The 23,336-nt window shown below is 42.5% G+C and overlaps 1 protein-coding gene across 1 annotated transcript in view; it reads right to left on the bottom strand.

Annotated features, from left to right (window-relative positions):
* LOC124551163 (multiple coagulation factor deficiency protein 2 homolog) overlaps nucleotides 1–23,336 on the bottom strand; it is a 265,932-nt gene that overhangs the window by 39,524 nt on the left and 203,072 nt on the right. Inside the window, exons 4-5 of the mRNA XM_047126141.1 lie at nucleotides 11,519–11,643; nucleotides 3,272–3,432 (exon numbers count right to left, since the gene is read on the bottom strand). Of these exons, the coding sequence (XP_046982097.1) occupies nucleotides 3,272–3,432; nucleotides 11,519–11,643 (286 nt within the window). The remainder of the gene's footprint in view (nucleotides 1–3,271; nucleotides 3,433–11,518; nucleotides 11,644–23,336) is intronic.

A 23,336-nucleotide genomic window follows, 5' to 3' on the forward strand; every position in this document is an offset into this window, starting at 1 on the left:
AACTGCTTGAGTAGAAGAGATTAGATTACATTGATTTCGTTCCACAGACCCAAATATGAGATGATTCTCGTGGGTGTGGAACATGTCAGAAAATATAACATAAAAAACATAGAACATTTCAGTAGAATACTCACTTCCTTGATCATTTGTCATATTGTCAAAATATGTGAATACATTACACTAGATTCGAACTGCTAATCTTTGCAAAAGTAATACACTGTCATAATGAAACAAAGTTACACACTATTATTAAATTTATCATACACAAAATATCTAACCTTGACTGCTGTAACCAAGTACTGTCAAAATTGAACTCTAGCGGACATTTTTACTTAAGCTGGTCAACATGCTCTATTAAAATATTCATCTATGGAACAGAAAGAGTTGCCTACCAAAAAGCCCTTCATACTCTGTTTAACCTGTGCTTTAACTGAAATGAAGATTTTAATAGTTGCTCACAGTTTTTTGAAAATGTGTGTTCCTGAATATTTAATCACTTTTTGGACCAAGGTAAGTGATTTTAGGTCTTTATGTACACTGTTCTTATTACATTATTGATACTATGTTTTGAGCCATTGGTTGGAAATAGAGACATATTATTTGAAAAAAATTCATTAAGGAATAAATTTACTAAGATGTAGCGATCAAGATACCCAGTTCCTTGAATAAGTTTCTACTTGATGTTCTTGAATTTACACTACAAATGAGCCTTATTACACACTTTTGCATGTCAAGAACGTTTGCTTGATTTGATGGGTCACCCCAGAAATGATCCCATATGATACAATAGAATGAAAGTAAGCAAAGTATGCAACATGTTTTTATACTTATACCTCCTACATCTGGTATGATTCACACTGGAAATACATGCTTGTTTAGGCTTTTTAGCAATTCTCTGCTACGCCCTTCCCAACTGAATTTTTTATTGAGTTTAATCCCAGAAATGTAACACTGTCCACCTCTTCTATCTCCATGACTTTTTATGTTATACACATACTGGAAGGAAATCTCTTACATGTTCTGAACTGCATATAGTTTGACTTTTCAACGTTTAATGAGAGAGAATTAGCTTTAAACTACAGTGAAAATTTATTAGCGGCCATTTCTTGACTTGCTATTCATTGCAATGTTTGTATCATCTGCAAACAAAACAAACTTAGCATTTGGCAATGTAGCAGATGAACGGTCATTAATGTACACAAGAAAAAGAAACAGACCCAAGATGGAACATTGAGAAACATCACATGTAATTAATTCCCAGTCAGATGAAGACTGAATGCTTACTCCACATGTATTTCACTATGACATCGTTGGCTTCCTCTTAGTTATGTAAGATCTGAACCATTTTGTAGCACTATCGGTGTCATCACAATATTTTAGTTTACTTAAGAGAATGGTGTGATTCATATAGTCAAAGATTTTTGACAGATTACAGAAAATGCTAGTAGCCTCTAGTTTGTTATCCAATGAATTAAGTACATTCTCACTATAAGTGTAAATGGCTTTCCCTATATCAGAACCTTTAACGAACCCAAACTGTGACTTGGACAACATATTATTTGTCATGACATGCTTAAGGAGATGCTTGAACACAATCTTTTCGAATATTTTTGTAAAAACCAGAAAAAATGAAATTGGTCGATAGTCTCATGGTATATCTCTATCCCCTTGTTGTAAAGAGGCGTAACTTTGGCATTATTAGCAACTCTGGAAACTTTCAGCTGTTAAGAACATTGAAATTTGCCTGGCAGATTAAAACTGTGTGCCAGACCGAGACTTGAACACAGGACTTTTGCCTTTCACGGACAAGCACTCTACCATCTGAGATACCAAAGCAAGACTCACGCCCTATCCTCACAGCTTTACTTCTGCTAGTACATTGATTACACAAATAACTTAAGATAGAACTCAACTCACATGAGCACTCATTGATTAACTTCAATGATATGTTATCATAACCACTAGAATACTTTGATTTTAAGGATGTTATGATGGCTGCTACTTCTTTGAGAGATGTAAGTGTCAATTCCATTTTACTACAGTCATTTGTAGAGGCTGGTCTCAGATATTACACTGCGCTGTTTACTGAACCTGATAACCCCAAGCTGCCAGTAACCAAGTATTTGTTTAAGAGGTTTGCAACACTACATTTATTTTTAGAGATATCTGTCCCTCTTTCCTTCTAGTCCCACCTACTTCAGTCTTCAATATATCCCATACAGTTTTCATTCTGTTTCCTGACAATTTTCTTTTTCTCATAATAAAGATATTTTGATTTATGGATTACTTGCTTCAGTATTTTGCAATATTCTTTGTAATTCTTTAAAATGCTGACATCAGGGCTGTTCCTAGATAGCAGATTCAGTTTCCTTTTTGTTCCACATGACACCTCTATTCCTTATGTAATCCATGGTTTATTTTTAGACTTCTGTTCGATTTGAGTTACCTTTAGGGTAAAACATTTTTCAAACAAGGAATTAACTTCTTTAATGAATGCTTAGTATTTTCCATTTAGTCAGAAATATTGTAAACATCTAGCCAGTTCATATCTTTGAACAATCTCCTAAAATTCTCAAAATTTGATTTGTCGCCTTCCTGTACTCCAGTTTAATACATTTTATATCATGACAAGTTTCATCATTTACCATAAGATGGTGTATGTCATGATCAGATAGTCCATTGACTATTGTTGGTTTTGTGATATGAGTTTTTCCCTAGATTTCTCTTCAAAAATATTATGAATAGCAGTCTCAGAGCATTTAATAGTTGCAAAGTTCACTGTAGGAGTTAAATGAATGACAGTGTTACTGACTGCAATAATTGTTCACTAAAAAAGCTTTTCAATAAATCCACATTAAAAGGACCAGCAACCACTTTTTCCTTGCTTTTTACTATGAAACTGGACAACAAAGGTTCCAGACTTTTTATAAAGTTTCCTGAAGGTGCTTTGTATATATTTACTATTATAAAGGAGTTGTCATGAAATGATACTTTTGTTGCACAAGCTTCTAAGTGCTACTCTGAGGAAATTTTATCAGCATGAATATTCTTGACACTGAAAACTTTCTGACAAGTGTGGCAACTCAGCCTGTATTCTTATTTTGTTTCTGGAGTAAGAGGCTAACTTGAATCCTGTAACATTTAACATATCTATACCAGTAGTCACGTGATATTGAGAGAGGTAGATTATATCAACTGGTTTGCTGAACTATAATTCTTCAATGCAAATAAGCATTGCATGAATATATCAGAGCTGCGAGTGGTTCCTCACCTAGCCAGCAGCGGGCACATCCCCGGTTTGAGGCTGGACAGTGAAGACCTTTTCTTGTTTCCGCCGGGCTTCGTCCTTGGTGCGGGCCAACACATACTCTGCGTAGCTCAGGTACCCATCGCCGTTGGAGTCATCCTCGGCGAGCACACGGTCGATCAGTTCTGAACAGTGAAATTTTAGGTCTTAATGAAGTGTTAGACACTTAGGTTCCTCAATTTACAGCTTGGACATCTCTAAAAAGGGCAATCGCAAACGTCGAATCGACAAATATACGAGGTGTGTGAGAAAAGTAATGACACTGACAACATTGCGAGCGATCTGGCAACGCTGTCTTGTTCTGCTTGTGTAGACCAGTGTGTTCTCTTCCAGATGCTCAGTCCGAGTTTTCAGCTGGTAACACCTCGGTTCAGTTTACGGTAATAAAAGCTATAGAAAGAATAATTTAAAGTTAAGAATAGAATTTTTAGAGGGGAAGATAGTGTAGAATCAGAGTTCGGTAATTGGAGATCAAAATTATAGTATATAAGCAAGTAGTTTAACGTCTAAGCCACGGAAGCTCCGTCATGGAGAAGGCAGTGACGTTAAACTCCTGTGGTGAAAAACCTATAAAAAGGCCTGATCGTCATTATTGCCGCCTTTTTTCCTTGATTGTTTCGTTAAAGGGCGGGGAACCCGTGTCAGTCAGAGAGACAATAATTAGATTCATGATAAACTGTTAGAATATTACGGAGATTAAAAGTGATGTAGTGTACGATCTCTGACTGTTGGTAGCAACGGAGTATTAAGGGGATTTTAGGACTTTAGTGCTAGATTGGAACTTTAAGGACATATAGACGACAGAAACTCAAATTATCTGTTGATACGAGTGAATTCAGAGGAACCGGTATTCAGATATTAACGTGTGGACTTTTGAAAGTGTCGTGTGCCGTTAGTTGCGAATCTGGACGTAGAGCGCCTGCATTTGCGGTCTATTTAGATTCCTCCAGTCTAGGAACCTTTTAAATAGACCATCATCCATCACCATCTTAATCCTTGAATATAGAGTGAAAGTAAAATACAAGAGTGTTGTACTTATTTCATTTACCTAGTACTGATCAGTGAAGGTTTTACGCAACCAAAGCTATTCAGCAGTAAGTCAGCACCATCTAACGGAAAGCGTAGGCATTAACTAACACGCTAACTGAAGTGAACGTTTACGTGTTTTAGGACTGGTTAATATGAACTTTTGTGACTCTTTGACGTCCCCACTCCCTCCGAAAGGTGGCGCAGGCTGTCTTAATCATAGCAAGGGGAGAGTTTTAGTCGGGCAAGTTACTAAATAAAAGCGATATTTACAAGACTCGCAGTGATAGCAAAACACAAGGCTCGCACCTCATCGGAGAGTCGTCACTGTCACGTCGGGAAGTAAAGCCGGAAAACCTACCGACGATACGTATCTACGAGCAGACGTCGACGTGGAGTACCTAAAAAGGGAACCGCAAGAGAGTTGGGGATGCTTCAAGCTGCACACAACCTTCACGTGATTGTTGAGAGTGCCATCAGTAAAGTTGTGTTTTTGCTGTGTGTTACGAAGATGAAACGGTGGATTTTGGAGCAGTGTTACGCCATCAAGTTTTGTATGAAATTTGGGAATCTGCGAGTGTGGCCTTTGTGAAGTTGAAATAGCCTTGTGATGAACATTCCTTATCAAGAGCACAAGTCTTTCACTGGCACAAATCATTTTTGGAAGGCCGAGAACACATTGAAGACGAACCTCGCTCAGGGAGACCTCTTATGAGATCAGATTAACGTTTAACGACAAGAATAATGACTGACCTGTTAAACTAAAACATTTCCACCACACTCAAGTTTGTACTGAAAAACATCATAACTAAGCGGAGGGACAATCTAAGAAACGTGTGCATTGATCTTCTTGAGGGGGCTGCCAATGGCCACGAATGATTGAATTGTGTGATCAGAGGTGATGATGAATCCTGGATTTTTGAGAACCATCCTGAGACAAAGCTGCAAAGTGAGGAGTGGCACACTGAGACATCTCCTCAACCAAAAAAAGCTCTAATGGGCACGTCAAGGATGAAAACAACGGTGATTTGCTGGTTTGACACTAAGAGTATCATACATACAGAATTTGCTGCTCTAGGACAAACTGTCAATAAAGTATTTTACAAAGATGTCCTTGAAAGGTTCAGGAAAAGGTGAATCGAGTGAGATCGGACATTTCAGACAAGTGGATGCTGCATCATGGTATCGTCCTATGTCACATGGCCACTTACATCACTGAATTTTTGGTCTCAGATGACATTCCCATTGTTCCACAACCCCGATGTTGTTTGAAAAAGAATAAAACTTTGGTAGACAAAAATGAGTCTTATTACATTTATCATACACCTCGTATGTACAAGGAAGGTAACTGTAAAGAAATCTTGGGTAACAGAAGAAACACTTCTACAATTGATCGATAAAAGAAGGAGATACGAAAGTTCAGAATGAATTTTTACCATGCAGCGGGGCACTCACTGATTTGAGAGTTCCTGGCAAGTTAAAGTTGTGTGCTGAATTGGGACCAGAAGGTGTCACCTTGCCCTTTTCGGGACAAGTGCTATTCCAACTGAGCTTCTCAAGAACGACTCGAAACATCTCCTCACAGCTGAGTTTCCGCCAGTTCCTCATCTCCTGCCTTCCAAACTTCACAGAAATTCTTCAACATACTTTTCAAGACTAGCACACTGAAAGAAAGGTTATTGCAAAGATCAAGCTTGGCCACAGCCAGAGATGAGAAGCTGGAAGGACACGTTGTGAGTCTGTTTGGGTAGCTAAAGTCATTAGAGAACTTGCTTGCGAGAGGCAAAGGTCTCAGGTTCGAGAACCACAGCGGCAAACAATTTTAATCTACCAGCAAGTTTCAAATCTGCATGCACTCCACTTGAGAGTGAAAATTCATTCTGGAAACGATTTCCCATGCTGCGTCTAAGTCTCTGCAATAGCCTCTCCTCCAGGAGTGATATCCAGCAAGGTATGATGGAGAACTAACATGAAGTTTGGAATAATAATAATAATATAATAAAGATTTTATTGTCTTTAGGTCATTACAGCAATTGACAACGTCAAATGAAGATACAATTTACAATACAGTGTGATAAGGTATTGACTAATGAAATATTTTAGCTTATATTACAATAAATGTACAGTGGGTTATCAGTTGGATTACTGCATTTTACAGTTGAAGAATTCATTGATATCATTCATGCAGTCGTTCTTTGAATGTATGTTCAGGAAGATCCTGTATAGCATCTGGCAGCTTATTAAATAGTTTGTGCCCTGTGACTTCATAGTTATTTATTGATTTTGATAATCTATGGTAAGGCGTGTATATGTGTTTGATGCATCTTGTAACAATGTACATTTTCTCTACGTTTCATATTTTGTAGATTCTTCTTCGTAAAGTTTAGGACATTGTATATATAGAGGTTTATTACTGTCATAATTTTTTGTTTAGTAAATAAGGGTTTGCAGTGAGCCTTATGTGTAGAAATTGTAATTATCCTAATGGCTTTCTTCTGCAATAATAGGATGTCATGTATATGACTACAGTTACCCCACAAGATAATGCCATAGGATATTATACTTTGGAAAAATGCAAAATAAGATGATCTGATGTATGTTTCAGGTACAAAGTTTCCGAGTTGCCTTGATAAATAAATTACTCTAGATAGCTTACTACTAATATAAAAAAATGGTTCAAATGGCTCTGAGCACTATGGGACTCAACTGCTGAGGTCATTAGTCCCCTAGAACTTAGAACTAGTTAAACCTAACTAACCTAAGGACATCACAAACATCCATGCCCGAGGCAGGATTCGAACCTGCGACCGTAGCGGTCTTGCGGTTCCAGACTGCAGCGCCTTTAACCGCATGGCCACTTCGGCCGGCTACTACTAACATAGTTTACATGTTGGCCCCAGGATAACTTTTCGTCTAAATAAACTCCCAGGAATTTAACAGAACTAGGGTCATCAGATAGTGGCTTGTCTCTTAGAGTGAAGATTGTCTGCTGAGTTTTATTTTCATTTAGCAGGAAACCATTTGCTCTGAACCAATATGCTGCGTGAGTGAGTGTATTTTCAGCACAGGTTTAAAGATCATTAAGATTGTTACTGCTATGAAGAAAAGTCGTATCATCTGCGTACAATACAGGCAACACCATCTAAAAAATGAGACTCACAGGAAATGCAAAATTGCTAAGTGGGAATGCCTAGAGGTCAAACGTGAGGATATAAAATAATATATAACTAGGGGAAAGATAGATAACACTAGTAGCAAAATTAAAGTGCCCTTTGAAGAGAAGAGAAGCAGCTTTATTAATACCAAGAGCTCAGATGGAAAACAACTGCTAAGCAAGGAAGGAATGCTGAAAGTGGAAGGAATATATAGATCGGGTGTACAAGGGAAAAGGAACTTGAAGACAATATGATAGAAATCTCTATTGATCCGTTGTGGACATGGAGAAGGCATTTGAAATACACAAATTCGCTACATCCAGATACTGATGGCACCAGTATGCCAACAGCGATACGGTTGAGTATCTATACATGAGGCGGATATGGCAACTGAAGATGGCATAGTGAATTGCCGAAAGTGGTTGTGGAAATAAAGTAAAACAGCTTCTCAAACTTCATAGCTGTTTGGCGATTTTCCTTGTCAAATATTACAGAAAGGCAAAAAGACATAGACGAGGATGAAATTGGAGATATGATACTGCGAGAACAATTTAACAAGACACTGAAAGACCTAAGTCGGAACAAGGCCCTGTTAGTAGACGGCGTACTACTGATAGCCTCATGACAAAACTCGTCAGTCTAGTGACATAGTTACAATACCAAGGAAAGCAGGCGTTGATAGGTGTGAATATTACCAAACTATTAATGTAATAGGTTATGGTTGCAGTATCTTGATACGAGTTACTTACAGAATCATGAAGAAATTGGTAGAAGGCGACCTCGAGGAAGATCGCTTTGGATTTCGGAGAAATGGTGGAAAACATGAGCCAATGCTGACCCTACGACTCATCTTAGAAGATAGGTTAAGCAAAAGTAAACCAACGTTTATAACGTTTGCACACGTAGAGAATGCCGACTGGATTACACTCTTTGAAATTTTGAAGGTAGCAGGGGTGAAGTACAGGGAGCAAAATGCTATTTACGAGTTGTGCAGAAACCAGACAGTAGTTACAGGACTCAAAGGTTAGGAAAGTGAAGCAGTGCTTCAGAAGGGAGTGACACAGGGCTGTGGCCTACGGTCGATGTTATTCTGTCTGTACACTGACCAAGCAGTAAAGAAACCAAACGAAAATTTGAAGAAGGAAGTAAAGTTCAGGAAGAAGAAATAACGACTCACACCCCGTCCTCACAGCTTTACTTCTGCCAGTACCTCGTCTCCTACCTTTCAAACTTTCGTATCAGCGCAGGACCAGTGGCGACAAGTCTGGCTACGATAGTGCCATTGGCGACAGGGACAGTGATGACAGGTCGACTGATGACAGAATCAGCGACTACAGGTCTGACAATGGCCAGAGAAGCGATGGCAGGTCTGGAGATGACATGGCTGGTGGTGACACGTCAGGCAACAAACAACAGGTCCAGTGACAAGTCTGGTGTCAACAAATCAAGTGATGACTCATTTGGTGATGACAGGTCCACTGATGGTACACTACTGGCCATTAAAATTGCTACACCAAGAAAAAAATGCAGATGATAAACAGGTATTCATTGGACAAACATATTATACTAGAACTGACATGTGATTACATTTTCACGTAATTTGGGTGCATAGATCCTGAGAAATCATTACCCAGAACAACCAGAACCACCACCTCTGGCCGTAATAACGGCCTTGATACGCCTGGGCATTGAGTCAAACAGAGCTTGGATGGCATGTACAGGTACAGCTGCCCATGCAGCTTCAACACAATACCACAGTTCATCAAGAGTAGTGACTGGTGTATTGTGACGAGCCACTTCCTCGGCCACCATTGACCAGAAGTTTTCAAATGGTGAGAGATCTGGAGAATGTGCTGGCCAGGGCAGCAGTCGAACATTTTCTGGATCCAGAAAGGCCCGTACAGGACCTGCAACGTGCGGTCGTACATTATCCTGCTGAACTGTAGGGTTTCGCAGGGACCGAATTAAGGGTAGAGCCACGGGTCGTAACACATCTGAAATGTAACGTCCACTGTTCAAAGTGCCGTCAATGCGAACAAGAGGCGACCGAGACTTGTAACCAATGGCACCCCATACCATCACGCCGGATGATACGCCAGTATGGCGATGACGAATACACGCTTGCAATGAGCGTTCACCGCGATGTCGCCAAACACGGATGCGACCGTCATGATGCTGTAAACACAACCTGGATTCATCCGAAAAATGACGTTTTGCCATTGGTGCACCCAGGTTCGTCGTTGAGTACACGATTGGAGGCGCTCCTGTCTGTGATGCAGCGTCAAGGGTAACCGCAGCCATGGTCTCCTAGCTGATAGTCCATGCTGCTGCAAACGTCGTCGAACTGTTCGTGCAGGTGGTTGTTGTCTTGGAAACATCTCCATCTGTTGACTCAGGGATCGAGACGTGGCTGCACGATCCGTTACAGCTAGACGGATAAGATGCCTGTCATCTCGACTGCTAGTGATACGAGGCCGTTGGGATCCAGCACGGCGTTCCGTATTACCCTCCTGATAGCGCCATACGATAAACCGCAATCGCGATAGGCTACAATCCCACCTTTATCAAAGTCGTAAACGTTATGGTACGCGTTTCTCCTCCTTACACGAGGCATTACAACAACGTTTCACCAAGCAACGCCGGTCAATTGCTATCTGTGTATCAGAAATCGGTTGGAAACGTTCCTCATGTCAGCACGTTGTAGGTGTCGCCACCGGCGCCAACCTAGTGTGAATGCTCTGAAAAGCTAATCATCTGCATATCACAGCATCTTGCCAAGCTAATGTGAATGCTCTGAAAAGCTAATCATTTGCATATCACAGCATCTTCTTCCTGTCGGTTAAATTTCGCGTCTGCAGCACGTGATCTTCGTGGTGTAGCAATTTTAATGGCCAGCAGTGTAGGTCTGGTAATGAAATGCCTGGTAAGACTGATTTGGCAATGACAGAGCGTATGACAACAGGGCTGATGACTACAGGGCCAATGAAATGATGACAGGACCAGTGTATAATGATGATGACTGGGCTGATGACAGAAGGACTTCTGCTATAGAACCGGGTGCTAAATGGCGCTACAATATAGCAACCAACTTGACTGAAGGTGGGCTAGTGCTCCATACACAAAAGTAATATACACCCAATCTGGACATTGTCCATGATCAAGCTCACTAGAACAGTGAGATGAAGACCGTTTGTCAGTAATCAGGAACGCTGCACTCGCACAGCCTGGCTGGAGGTGACTGTCACTACAAAACTGCACATTCAACCGCTCCAGTAATAAGTCAAATTTGCCGTCCTGCAGACGAGAGTCTGGGGGAAACTGACGACACAAACTAGAGTCGTTTGTTCCTGCATCTCAATTGCCAGGCTCTCGAAGAAAGACGAAAAATATTCTGTCGAAGCTTTTTACGAAATTCCGAGAACCATTATAAAGCGGAAATTCTAGAGATATTTTTCATTTCCCTGCACAGAACCAGAATAAAAGATAAGACTAATTACAGCATACACAGAGGCATTTAAAGCACTAATTTTTTCCTCCCTGCTCTCTGTATGCGACTGGAATGCAAGGAAAACTTCTGCGCACTTGGCAATCTATGCAGATGTGGGTGTATATCGTAAGGCACCAGGAACAATCGCAATTTTACTTCGTGTTACTGCATATATGGAATAACGAGCGCACCACTCGCTACAGGAGTGATCCACCATCTACTAATTGCAAAGCACGTGGAAATCAAGGCAACAAGACCCAAACTAGACTGACGCAAAACCGAATGCGGCTCAGGATCTGCGTTACGGCCACCACTGTAATATGCAAGGTGGGAAAAATAAAAATGAGCTGGAAAATATTTCATGCACCCTAAGAGCGGCAGCTGAACATACATAATCTTCCCTGGGCTGCAGAAGATATAAACTGCCTTATCTATTTTGAGGTGCATGAAATATTGCCCAGGTCATTTGTATTTTATCTGCCGCATAGCAGAACTCTTATGTTAACGAATCGTAGTAAAAAGGCGGGAAGTAGGCTCACTTACCGACAAAGAAGTCGAAGTCTTCATGGGGCTCACGTTCGACGCCCGGATGTTCCAGTACGGCGTGGCTGATTGCGTGTAAGATCTCCAGTCCGTCCAGCTTCGTGTTGTTGTCGTAGTCGTGCAGTCTGACAACACACCGGCAACAAAAGTCCCCAGTCAGCCACACTTTCTACACTTCCAATACCACTTCTGGAAGCCTGTTTACAGAACTCTGCTTTTTGACATGCAGCTTTACAGCCACTGGTGCAGTGAGCTGGCCTCACATGCAAGCGATACAGTATACACACTCACTATGAATCTAGAGAAATGGAACAAACGGCATTCAATAAGTAATGCAACTCATTTTTTACCTCGGCCTATTTCGGTTGAAAAACATGCGGAATTCGTTGTGGACATAGACTAATATTCCCGATTCATCCTCTCTAGTTTAATGAAGGTGCGATAGATGGTGCCATTATAAGTAGTCTTCAAAGTAGCGGAGGTACGTTGGCGGAAAACCAGAGCACCGCAGATATTCGTAAGCGCTTCTAGAATGTCTACGTAGATCAGGTAGTGAAGAAAGGGGGCGATGAATCGTTGGGGGAGGCGTCTTTCATCATCAGAACAAGATCGTGCAAACCTGTCTAATCTTCCGCATGATAGCTGGCAGCACAGAACTGTGACTCCTGGAATGTTGAAACGTGCGGACAGTCTCATTTGAAATCGTGGCGTCGCACCACGTCTCTTCCGGACAGAAAGTTTAAGGCTGCATCCTCAGCTGGTAAAGTCGTGGCGACGGTCCTCTGGGAATCTGAAGGGGTTACTCCGTCTTACGTTCTTTCTAATGGTGCAACGTAAAACGTGAAGGTTATTGTGCTACCTTCAGGAAATTGAAGAAACTTCGGTGTGTTCGTCGACACAAAAATACAAATGAACGTCTCCTCCTCCATGACAACGCAAGGCCTCACAGAAGTCTGCACATCCGATGATGTTAATGGTATTTGGTTTGTAGGGCTCTCAACTTCGCGGTCATCAGCGCCTTACAAAGTTCCAATTTTTACACAGTCCAATTTTTTACTCAGTCCGATATAGCCACTGCCACGAATGATGATGATGATGATGATGATGAAATGATGAGGACAACACAAACACCCAGTCCCCGGGCAGAGAGAATCCCCAACCCAGCCAGTAATCGAACCTGGGATCCAGTGATCAAGAGGCAGCAACACTAGCCACTAGACGACGAACTACACACTGCGCATCCGAAATGAGTTATCAAAACTTTCATTGGCCTGCACTTCCTCATTCACCCTAAAGCCTGGATATTCCACCTTCAGACTTCCATCTGTTTGGCCCATTGAAGGGTGCACTCCACGGGAAGCAGTAAGTGGATGATGGGTTGGTTACTGAGGCAGCAAGACGTTGGCTCCGGCATCGACCAGTAGAGAGGTACCATGTGGGCATATATATATATATATATATATATATATATATATATATATATATATATATAGTAAGGCCGTCGAACTGAACGGAGATGGTGTTGAAAAATACAGTTCTGCAGTCAAACAGAGGGGAATAATATAGTGTACTGGAATCCTGAAAAAAAAACCGCTTTCAGAAAAAATATATGTTGCATTACTAACTGAACACCTTCGCATTACATTTTATTCGAATTTCTCCGTAGTACATACACAGTCTTGTGTTTTTACTTCAACTATACTGTTAAAACCTCAGTTCATTAGCTCCAATACTTTCACAGATATACACCACCGGCCATTAAAATTGCTACAGCAAGAAGAAATGCAGATGATATGCTGGTATTCATTCGACAAACATATTATACTAGAACTGACATGTGATTGCATTTTCACGCAATTTGGGTGCATAGATCGTGAGATATCAGTACCCAGAACAACCACCTCTGGCCGTAATAACGGCGTTGATACGCCTGGGCATTGAGTCAAACAGAGCTTGGATGGCATGTACAGGTACAGCTGCCCATGCAGCTTCAACACGATACCACAGTTCATGAAGAGTAGTGACTGGCGTACTGTGACGAGCCAGTTGCTCGGCCACGATTGACCAGACGTTTTGATTTGGTGAGAGATCTGGAGAATGTGCTGCTCAGGGCAGCATTCGAACATTTTCTGTATCCAGAAAGGCCCGTACAGGACCTGCAACATGCGGTGGTGCACTATTCTGTTGAAATGTAGGGTTTCGCAGGTATCGTAAACATCTGAAATGTAACGTTCACTGTTCAAAGTGCAGTCAATGCGAACAAGAGGTGACCGAGACGAGTAACCAATGGCACCCAGTACCATCACGCCGGGTGATACGCCAGTATGGCGATGACGAATACACGTTTGCAATGTGCGTTCACCGCGATGTCGCCAAACACGGATGCGACCATCAAGATGCTGTAAACATAACCTGGATTCATCCGAAAAAATGACGTTTTGCCATTTGTGAACGCAGGTTCGTCGTTGAGAACACCATCGCAGGCGCTCCTGTCTGTGATGCAGCCTCAAGCGTAACCGCAGCCATGGTCTCCGAGTTGATAGTCCATGCTGCTGCAAACGTCGTCGAGCTGTTCGTGCAGATGGTTGTTGTCTTGCAAACGTCCCCATCTGCTGACTCAGGGATCGAGACGTGGCTGCACGATCCGTTACAGCCATGCGGATGATGCCTGTCATCTCGACTGCTAGTGATACGAGGCCGTTGGGATCGAGCACGGCGTTCCGTATTACCCTCCTGAACCCACCGATTCCACATTCTGCTAACAGTCATTGGATCTCGACCAACGCGAGCAGCAATGTCGTGATACGATAAACCGCAATCGCGATAGGCTACAATCCGACCTTTATCAAAGTAGGGAACGTGATGGGATGCATTTCTCCTCCTTACACGAGGCATTACAACAACGTTTCACCAGGCAACGCCGGTCAACTGCTGTGTGTGTATGAGAAATCGGTTGGAAACTTTCCTAATGTCAGCACGTTGTATGTTTCGCAACGAGCGCCATCCTTGTGTGAATGGTCTGAATAGCTAATCATTTGCATATCACAGCATCTTCTTCCTGTCGATTAAATTTCGCGTCTGTAGCACGTCATCTTCGTGGTGTAGCAATTTTAATGGGCAATAGTGTAAAATTTTAAAATGCCAAATATGTGTGAATTTCTAAGGGAGCAAACTGCTTAGGTTATCGGCCATTAGACTTACACAGTACTTAAACTAACTTATGCTAAGAACAACAGACACTCCCATGCCCGAGGGAGGACTCGAACCTCCGATGGGCGTGGCCGATATAAATTTTACCTACAACCACTTTGATTCTACTACAAAACGGATATACAGATTATAATGTTTTTATTTATAATCTCAGTTAAATTTATAACCAAAAGCGTTCAGTTCACAGAAATTGTTATCATAGAATTCGTTTTACTTTCGTTACAGTAGCTGGATAATACAAAAGTACTCTTTCCAGAATTATTATTGAATTATGTTTTGTTGTATGAATGATGCAGGAAAACACAGAATGTGTGGAGGACATACATAATGTTTGGATGTTTCATTTGATTGAAAACTGTGTAAATGTACGTATGAGAAAATTCTTGTGCTATCATGAATCGTGTGACATTATGTCCTGTATCCATAATTATATATAAATGCAATCGGAACAGATGTTCTGCGTTAGATCAATAAGTATTTCATTTCTGGGATATTTCGTACTTTGTTTTATTTAACAGAAATTTGGTTTCGTAAATTTAGGAGTTTCTTTCATAATTTGCTCTCTGTAATCTTATTGCATGAACCAAACTGCGGGTTTTGGAGTGCTGGAGATTTTCTGTTTGGCTGTCTATGCTGTCAGCCAATAGGAATTAAGCATTTCGCATGCTTAAGATAGGAGTTTGTGCGTTGTAGTTTTGTGTTAGAAGGATTCTGGAACCGTCTTACAGTGTAGATCGTGTAGAAAAGAGACTTCAGCTGCAGACAGTTTAGTGAAAGTATGAAAATTTTAAGTAATGTAGCTTGGAAGTTACTTGTGTGTGAACCTTCTTGTCGTGTAAAAACTCTCCAGGGCACGTTTTGCGAACATTCTCAAAATGTTGGCGAACACTTCTTTTTAAGAAGATTACTGAAAGACTTGATGTAGTAACTCACGAATAGCTGCGGATCAGTGACAGTTTAGGACACAGAATTTATTCGGGTCGGACTTGTAAAAATTCTGAGTGTTATGACTTTCAGTAAAACAGTAACCAACCTGCAATGATAATAGTTTTGGCAACATATATGGACTTGATAGTTATTTACAACTTGTTTTAGAGGGAACAAAGCTTAATTAATTGAACGTTCATAATTCTCACGCAATTTTTTAGAATCCCATACGCCCAATATTTTTTACAAACTTACAGATGCTGCTTCCTAGCTTGAGTTATGCGGGCTTAGTTTGGTAGGTATTTAGTCAGTGCTACGTCAACGCTGCATTTCATCGAGCGAACGAGTTCCTGTCAACTCAAAGTGAAGCTGATGGACATCAAGAAGTGTGTCGAGGTAGGTGGAGTGATATTTCTGCACCAAAAATCGAAACATGGATTTGTTTACCAAACTGTGATCTGAAGTAGGTGTAGCAAGGTAATGGAGATTATAAACCGCTACTCTGCAGAATCCTGGTTCTGCATATGGAATCAGATGACCGTACATTTGGCGCTCGGAAACTAAAGTTCTCAGTGCGACGAGCAACAGAACGACGTTGTTCATCACTTTTGATGCGGCTGGCATCCCTGGACATTTCAACCCCTCTCTAGGGACAGTGTAGGGCTACATACCAATTGAACATGATGAGAGTAGTGCAAGACAACTGCAATTTTTTCTCTCATTTACAGAATGGAGCCACTGGGGACCATTCAAAACCACTTGACGAAATATGGTCAAAAGCTGCAAAGGTGGTGTTGGGTTTTTCAGCCCTCCTGTTTAATGGTCTCCTGTGGCGTCATTTCTCAGTGTTATTACATTGTCACATGCTTGAATACAACAGTCCAGGGTTCCTCTAAGATCCGCTAGTTCAGCGATGCCCACAGTGGCATCCGTAAACATCTGTTGAAAACTGGAAAAATATGCCTTTACAGAGAAAACCTGCAAAGTAGCCTTAGGCGCCTGCGGGCAGGCAACCATTTGGCTCTCCCCTAATGCCAATTGCTTGCCTGCTCTTCTTCTCGATCTGTCCCCTTTGTATCAGCTTGGAAAGTTCTAGGCTCTACAGGATTATAGCTTGACTGTTTACTTCTTAGTGATGTACACTGGCCAGTCACATTAACGTGGCCACCTGTCAAGAGCCTGAGAGCCGCCCTTTGCAGTTTGGACCACTACAAGACGTACAGGAATAGAGTCAATGAGGTTCTGAAAGATACTGACAGGGATGTGGAGCTATGATGACTCCAGTGCAATAGCCAGTTGGGCTAGGTTTCTTGTTGAGGATCCAAGACATGAACAGCCCAGCTGAGGAGATCATACAGACTCTCGTTTGGGTTTGTATTCAGGGAGTTTGGTGGCCAGAGTAGTATGATAAACTCATCCTGGTGCTCTACAAACTACACACATACACTGCAAGCTGTGTAACATGTTGCACTGTCTGCTGGTAGATGCCAACAGTCCAAGGGAAAACAAACGCAATGTAGGTGTGGACATGGTCTCTAAAGATAGATGCGGGGTTTTGTTGATCCATTTTGTCTTCAAGGATGACGAGATCGCCCAGGAATGCCATGAAAGCATTCGCTGGAGCATAATGTTCCCTCCTCTGGCTTGGACCTTTCCAAAGACTGTAGAATTTTAATTACTTTCAGATGTTCCACGTCGAACACACCAACAGCCATCTGTCCAATGGAGCATAAAACGTGATTCATCTGAAGATCATCTGTCGACACTAAGTGGATATCCAGTTGCAGAGTTGGTGAGCCAACTGTAGTCTTCATTGCTGATGAACGGTAGTCAGTATGGATGCATGTAGAAATCCCCTGCTCTGGGGGCATGTACACTGTAGTCTTTGGCGAACAGACATTGAGGATGATGATGATGATGTTGTTTGGTTTGTGGGGCACTCAACTGCGCATTTATCGGCCCCATACAAATTCCCAACCTTTGCTGAATCCAATCTCGCCACTTTCACGAATGATGATGAAATGATGAGGACAACACAAACACCAAGTCATCTCCAGGCAGGTGAAAATCCCTGCGAATCTAACCCTGGACCCTGTGCCTGGGAAGCGAGAACGCGACCGCGAGACCACGAGCTGCGGTCTCAGACATTGAGGAGGCATTGTTGGTAACCCCTTGGTTCAAAAATGGTTCAAACGGTACTGAGCACTATGGGACTTAACTGCTGAGGTCATCAGTCCCCTAGAACTTAGAACTACTTAAACCTAACTAACCTAAGGACATCACACACATCCACGCCCGAGGCAGGATTCGAACCTGCGAACGTAGCGGTCGCGCGGTTCCAGACTGCAGCGCCTAGAAACGCTCGGCCACTCCGGCCGGCCCCCTTGGTTCATCTGGATGATCAGTTACTCAGAAGTTGTACGTCTGTTCGCCTCTAAACGTCTCTGCAGCTGTTTTTCACCTCTGTCACCTATGATCTGTGGTGCGCCACAGTTTCCTCAGCACCAGTTTTCGGCAGCGCCATTTTGCCAGGCGCTGTATACTTTAACCATGGTGACACGTTAAATGCGTACAGACATAGTTCTTCTGAAAATGCATCCAGCCTTGCTCCGTAAATCAATGGTCGTGCCTTTTTGCATATGCAGGACAGCAGGCTCTCTGGTCTATTCATAGAATTATTAAGGGCCATCAGATCTTGAATTTAGAAAATCTGAATTCGCATACATGCAAATACATGTCATTTTGCTGTCATATTACACTTTCATGCAAAGTAGGTAATTGGATGCTATGTGCCAGCACATCATAGCAGCATGCATGTTGTACACTACTGGCCATTAAAATTGCTACACCATGAAGATGACGTGCTACAGACGCGAAATTTAACCAACAGGAAGATGATGCTGTGATATGCAAATGAGTAGCTTTTCGGACCATTCACACAAGGTTGGCGCCGGTGGCGACACCTACAATGTGCCGACAAGCGGAACGTTTCCAACCGATTTCTCATACACAAACAGCAGTTGACCGGCGTTGCCAGGTGAAACGTTGTTGTGATGCCTCCTGTAAGTAGGAGAAATGCGTAACATCACGTTTCCGACTTTAATAAAGGTCGGACTGTAGCCTATCGCGATTGCCGTTTGCGGTATCGCGACATTGCTGCTCGCGTTGGTCGAGATCCAAAGACTGTTAGCAGAGTATGGACTAGGGGGGGTTCAGGAGGGTAATACGGAACGCTGTGCTGGATCCCAACGGCCCCGTATCACTAGCAGCCGAGATGACAGGCATCTTATCCGCATGGCTGTAACGGATCGTGCAGCCACGTCTCGATCCCTGAGTAAACAGATGGGGACGTTTACAAGACAACAACTATCTGCACGAACAGTTCGACAACGCTTGCAGCAGCACGGACTATCAGCTCGGAGACCGTGGCTGCGGTTACCTTTGACGCTGCATCACAGACATGAGCACCTGCGATGGTGTTCTCAACGACGAACCTGCGTGCACAAATGGCAAAACGTCATTTTTTCTGATGAATCGAGGTTCTGTTTACAGCATCATGATGGTCGCATCCGTGTTTGGCGACATCGCGGTGATCGCACATTGCAAGCGCGTATTCGTCATTGCCATGCTGGCGTATCACCCGGCGTTATGGTACTGGGTGCCATTGGTTACACGTCTCGGTCACCTCTTGTTCGCATTGACGGCACTTTGAACAGTGGGCGTTACATTTCAGATGTGTTACGACCCCTGGCTCTACCCTTCATTCGATCGCTGCGAAACCCTACATTTCAGCAGGATAGTGCACGACCGCATGTTGCAGGTTTTGCACGGGCCTTTCTGGATACAGAAAATGTTCGAATGCTGCCCTGACCAGCACATTCTCCAGATCTCTCATCAAATCAAAATGTCTGGTCAATGGTGGCCGAGCAACTGGCTCGTCACAATACGCCAGTTACTACTCTTGATGGACTGTGGGGTCGTGTTGAAGCTGCATGGGCAGCTGTACCTGTACACGCCATCTGTTTGACTCAATGCCGAAGCGTATCAGGGCCGTTATTACGGCCAGAGGTGGTTGTTATTGGTACTGATTTCTCAGGATCTGTGCACCCAAATTACGTGAAAATGTAGTCACATGTCAGTTCTAGTATAATACATTTGTCCAATGAATATCCGTTTATCATCTGCATTTCTTCTTGGCGTAGCAATTTTAATGGCCAGTAGAGTAATTCTGTTCCTTTCGTGTAGGAATTGTTCGTGAATTTCTGGGCTGACAATAGCATGAATTACTGCGACATCTGGTCACTGAGAATTGCAGAGTCCTGATCCCTAGCTGGCATCTAACTCTTCTGACGCCAGGTCTAAGGAGCCAGATCGACGGACGCTCGCTATTTTTACAATGGTTGGTGACTGCTTTCCCGTGAAAGCGTCATGTTTTGGATAGGAAGGTTCCTGTACAGCATCACGGCAGTGCTATTGTTTCCGATGTTTCACAGAAATGGTTGCTGAGCTCCACGGAATAGTCGACAGAACGGTGCCATACTCGTGTCCAGTTATCATATTCCATTGGAGCAAATCGCCTTGGAGATTCGCGTGCAAAGTGCTGGCAGAGTCTATGGTAGGCTGGTCTACCTTTGCATCAGCACATATTTGCGGACACCGTAGGGAATTGGCGTGAAGGAATGGTACTGGGGTCCAAGGTTGACGGAGTACGATAATGGCAGTCTTGATGAATTTGTTGTAAGCACAGAATTGGCGAAATCTTTGTTTATTGGCGATGGTTGGCCGAGTTCTTGCACAAGCGGCGCAGTCGCTCTGGAGAAGAGGTAGAAGAGAATTGGGGAATTGGTTCCTAGCCGCCACAAGAGTCAGACGCAAACTCCGTCGCCCTTGCTACAGAGTATTTTGTTTCACAGTTGTTTTCGCGCTCACGCTTCGATCGGTCTCCAAGGCGGAGGGCATCGCCATGCAGTGGAGCTGGCCACTTGGAGCAATCGTCATCAGAACGCTGCCTGGCGCCATACTGACGCAAATGTACACGGTTAGGTGGTATCATGGTCCTACATCGGATTACCCACTTGTTTATCAACAAAATACATTTAACTTGTTCTCTTTGTCCTCTCCCCCCCCCCCCCCCCCCTCCCCTGTCTCGTAGTAGAGAACCATACTACATTCCATGTAGCGTTGTTTCTAATAGGTTCCTGCCAACACCTCTATCAAATTAGGGTTATTTACGTTTTCGTTTATGTTAATACACATGACTTCCTTGCAAAAAAATTTGTGTTCCAATGAAGGAAAATAAATGTAATTTTAAATTTTTAGGGTGGCATTAATCTTTAAATAGTCACACTCACCAGAATCCTTTCCCATTATCATTTTTGGAGGGGAACTTCGTTGAGCAACCCCATGTAGGATTTATATCAGGGCCATTATAAGGGTGCATTACACACCTTGTGAAGGTTCAATACAAATTCATTTGGGTGTGATTTGAATAACATCGTGGTTCTGGCCCCTAACTTGCATAGCAGTTAGGAATCCCACGATAGCAAACATGCAGCTAGTTTCCGCATTACAACAATGACTGCATTGCTCCTATTTGTTTATTTTTTATTTACACCTCAAGTTCCATAGGACCAAATTGAGGAGCAAATGTTCAAGGCCATGGAACGTGTCTGTGCAAGAAATTGCAACATAAAAGTAATAACAGATAAAAATAAAATGTTTATGAACCCGAAAAAAGTCAACAATACAACAAGAATCAGCTTAATTTTTCAAGGAACTCCTCGACAGAATAGAAGGAGTGATCGATGACGAAACTCTTCAGTTTCGGTTTGAAAGCGCGTGGATACTGCTAAGAATTTTGAATTCTAGTGGTAGCTTATTGAAAATGGATGCAGCAGTATGCCGCACACCTTTCTACACAAGAGTCAAGGAAGTGCGATCCAAATGCAGGTTTGATTTCTGCCGAGTGTTAACTGAGTGAAAGCTGCTTATTCTCGGGGATAAGCTAATATTTTTAAAAAGAAATGACAGTAAGGAATAAGGACGTCTTGTCAAAATACACAGACTCACGAACAGGGGTCGACAAGAGGTTCGTCAATTTACACCACTTACTGCCCGAATTGACCGTTAAGAGCCAAAAATAGTCTTTTGTAATGGGAAGAGTTACCCAAAATATAATACCGTATGACATAAACGAATGAAAATAAGCAAAGTGGGTGATGTTCTTCCGAAAAGTCTGATGGTATATCGCCAGTCTCATACGTTCTACACATCAACCTGAATAATCGTTTTGTTGTCACTTCCCTAGCGATCTTAGAAATCCTAGTGGAATGTTACCGATCCCTTCTGCCTAATTGGTTATAAGTCTCCCAAAGCTCTTCTAAATTGTGATTCTAACGCTGGATCCCCTATCCCTTCCATATCAACGCTGGTTTCTTCTTCTGTCACGTCATCAGGTAAGTCCTCCCCACCGTAAAATGTACTCTTTTCACCTATCTGCGGTCTCCTCTGCATTTAACAGTGGAATTTCATTTGCGTTCTTAATGTTGCAGCCTTTGCTGTTCGTTTCGCCGAAAGCTGTTTTGACTTTCCTATACGCTGAGTCAGTCCTTTCGGCAATCACTTCTTTTTCGATTTCTTCACATCATTACTAAATTGTGACCTGAGTCTATATCTTCCCCTGGATACGCCTTACAATCCAGTATCTGATTGCGGAATCTGCGCCTGACCATGATGTAATTTAACTGAAATCTTCCTGTATTTCCCGGTTTTTTTTCCAAGTATACCTTCTCCTCTTATGATTCTTGAATAGAGTATTCGACATTACAATCCGAAATGTATTCCAGAACTCAATTAGTCTTTCTCGTTTGTCACTGCTACTTTTCTCCCTTTATATACTAATTACGTATTCAATATCCCCATATAATTTCTCTAACTCTTCATCTTCGCCTTCGACCTCGGCGTGTATACCTGAACTATAGTAGTCGGCGTTGGTTTGCTGTCGATTCTGATGAGAACAACCCTATCACTGAACTGTTCACTGCATCTTACTCTCTGCCCTATCTTCCTCTTCATAACGTACCCTACTCCCATTATACCATTTTCTGCTCCTCTTGATATTACCCTGTACTGTCTGACTAGCAATCCTCGTCTTTCACCATGCTGTTGACAAACTGCTGGGAACAGTATCTAGCGGAAAAATCTAGGAGTAGCTATCCACCAGCGTCATTAAGTGGAATGACCACATAAAACAAATAGTAGGGAAAGCAGATGCCAGGCTGGGGTTTCATAAGAAAAATCTTAAGGAACTGAAACACACCCACTAACGAAATGGCTTACAAGGAGCTTTTTGATCGATTCTTGAGAATTGTTCATCAGTATGGGACCCATACTAAGTAAGAATGATAGCAGAGATAGAGAAGATCCAGAGAAGAGCAGCGCGTTTCGTCCTGGCATCGTTTAGCTCAGAGAGTCTCAACACTCCAGTGGGAGACGATGCAAGAGAAGCGTTGTGTATGACGGTAGGGTATACTATTGAAATTTCGAGAGAGTACTTCCCGGGAAAAGTTGGACAACATATCACTTCGTGCTGCGAACATTTCTGGAAATGAACATCAAGAGAAAATTACAGCTATTACAGAGGCTTACCGATAATCGTTTTACCCACGCGCCATTCGCGAGT

Source organism: Schistocerca americana, chromosome 9 (assembly GCF_021461395.2).
Source record: "Schistocerca americana isolate TAMUIC-IGC-003095 chromosome 9, iqSchAmer2.1, whole genome shotgun sequence".
Lineage (NCBI taxonomy): Eukaryota > Metazoa > Arthropoda > Insecta > Orthoptera > Acrididae > Schistocerca > Schistocerca americana.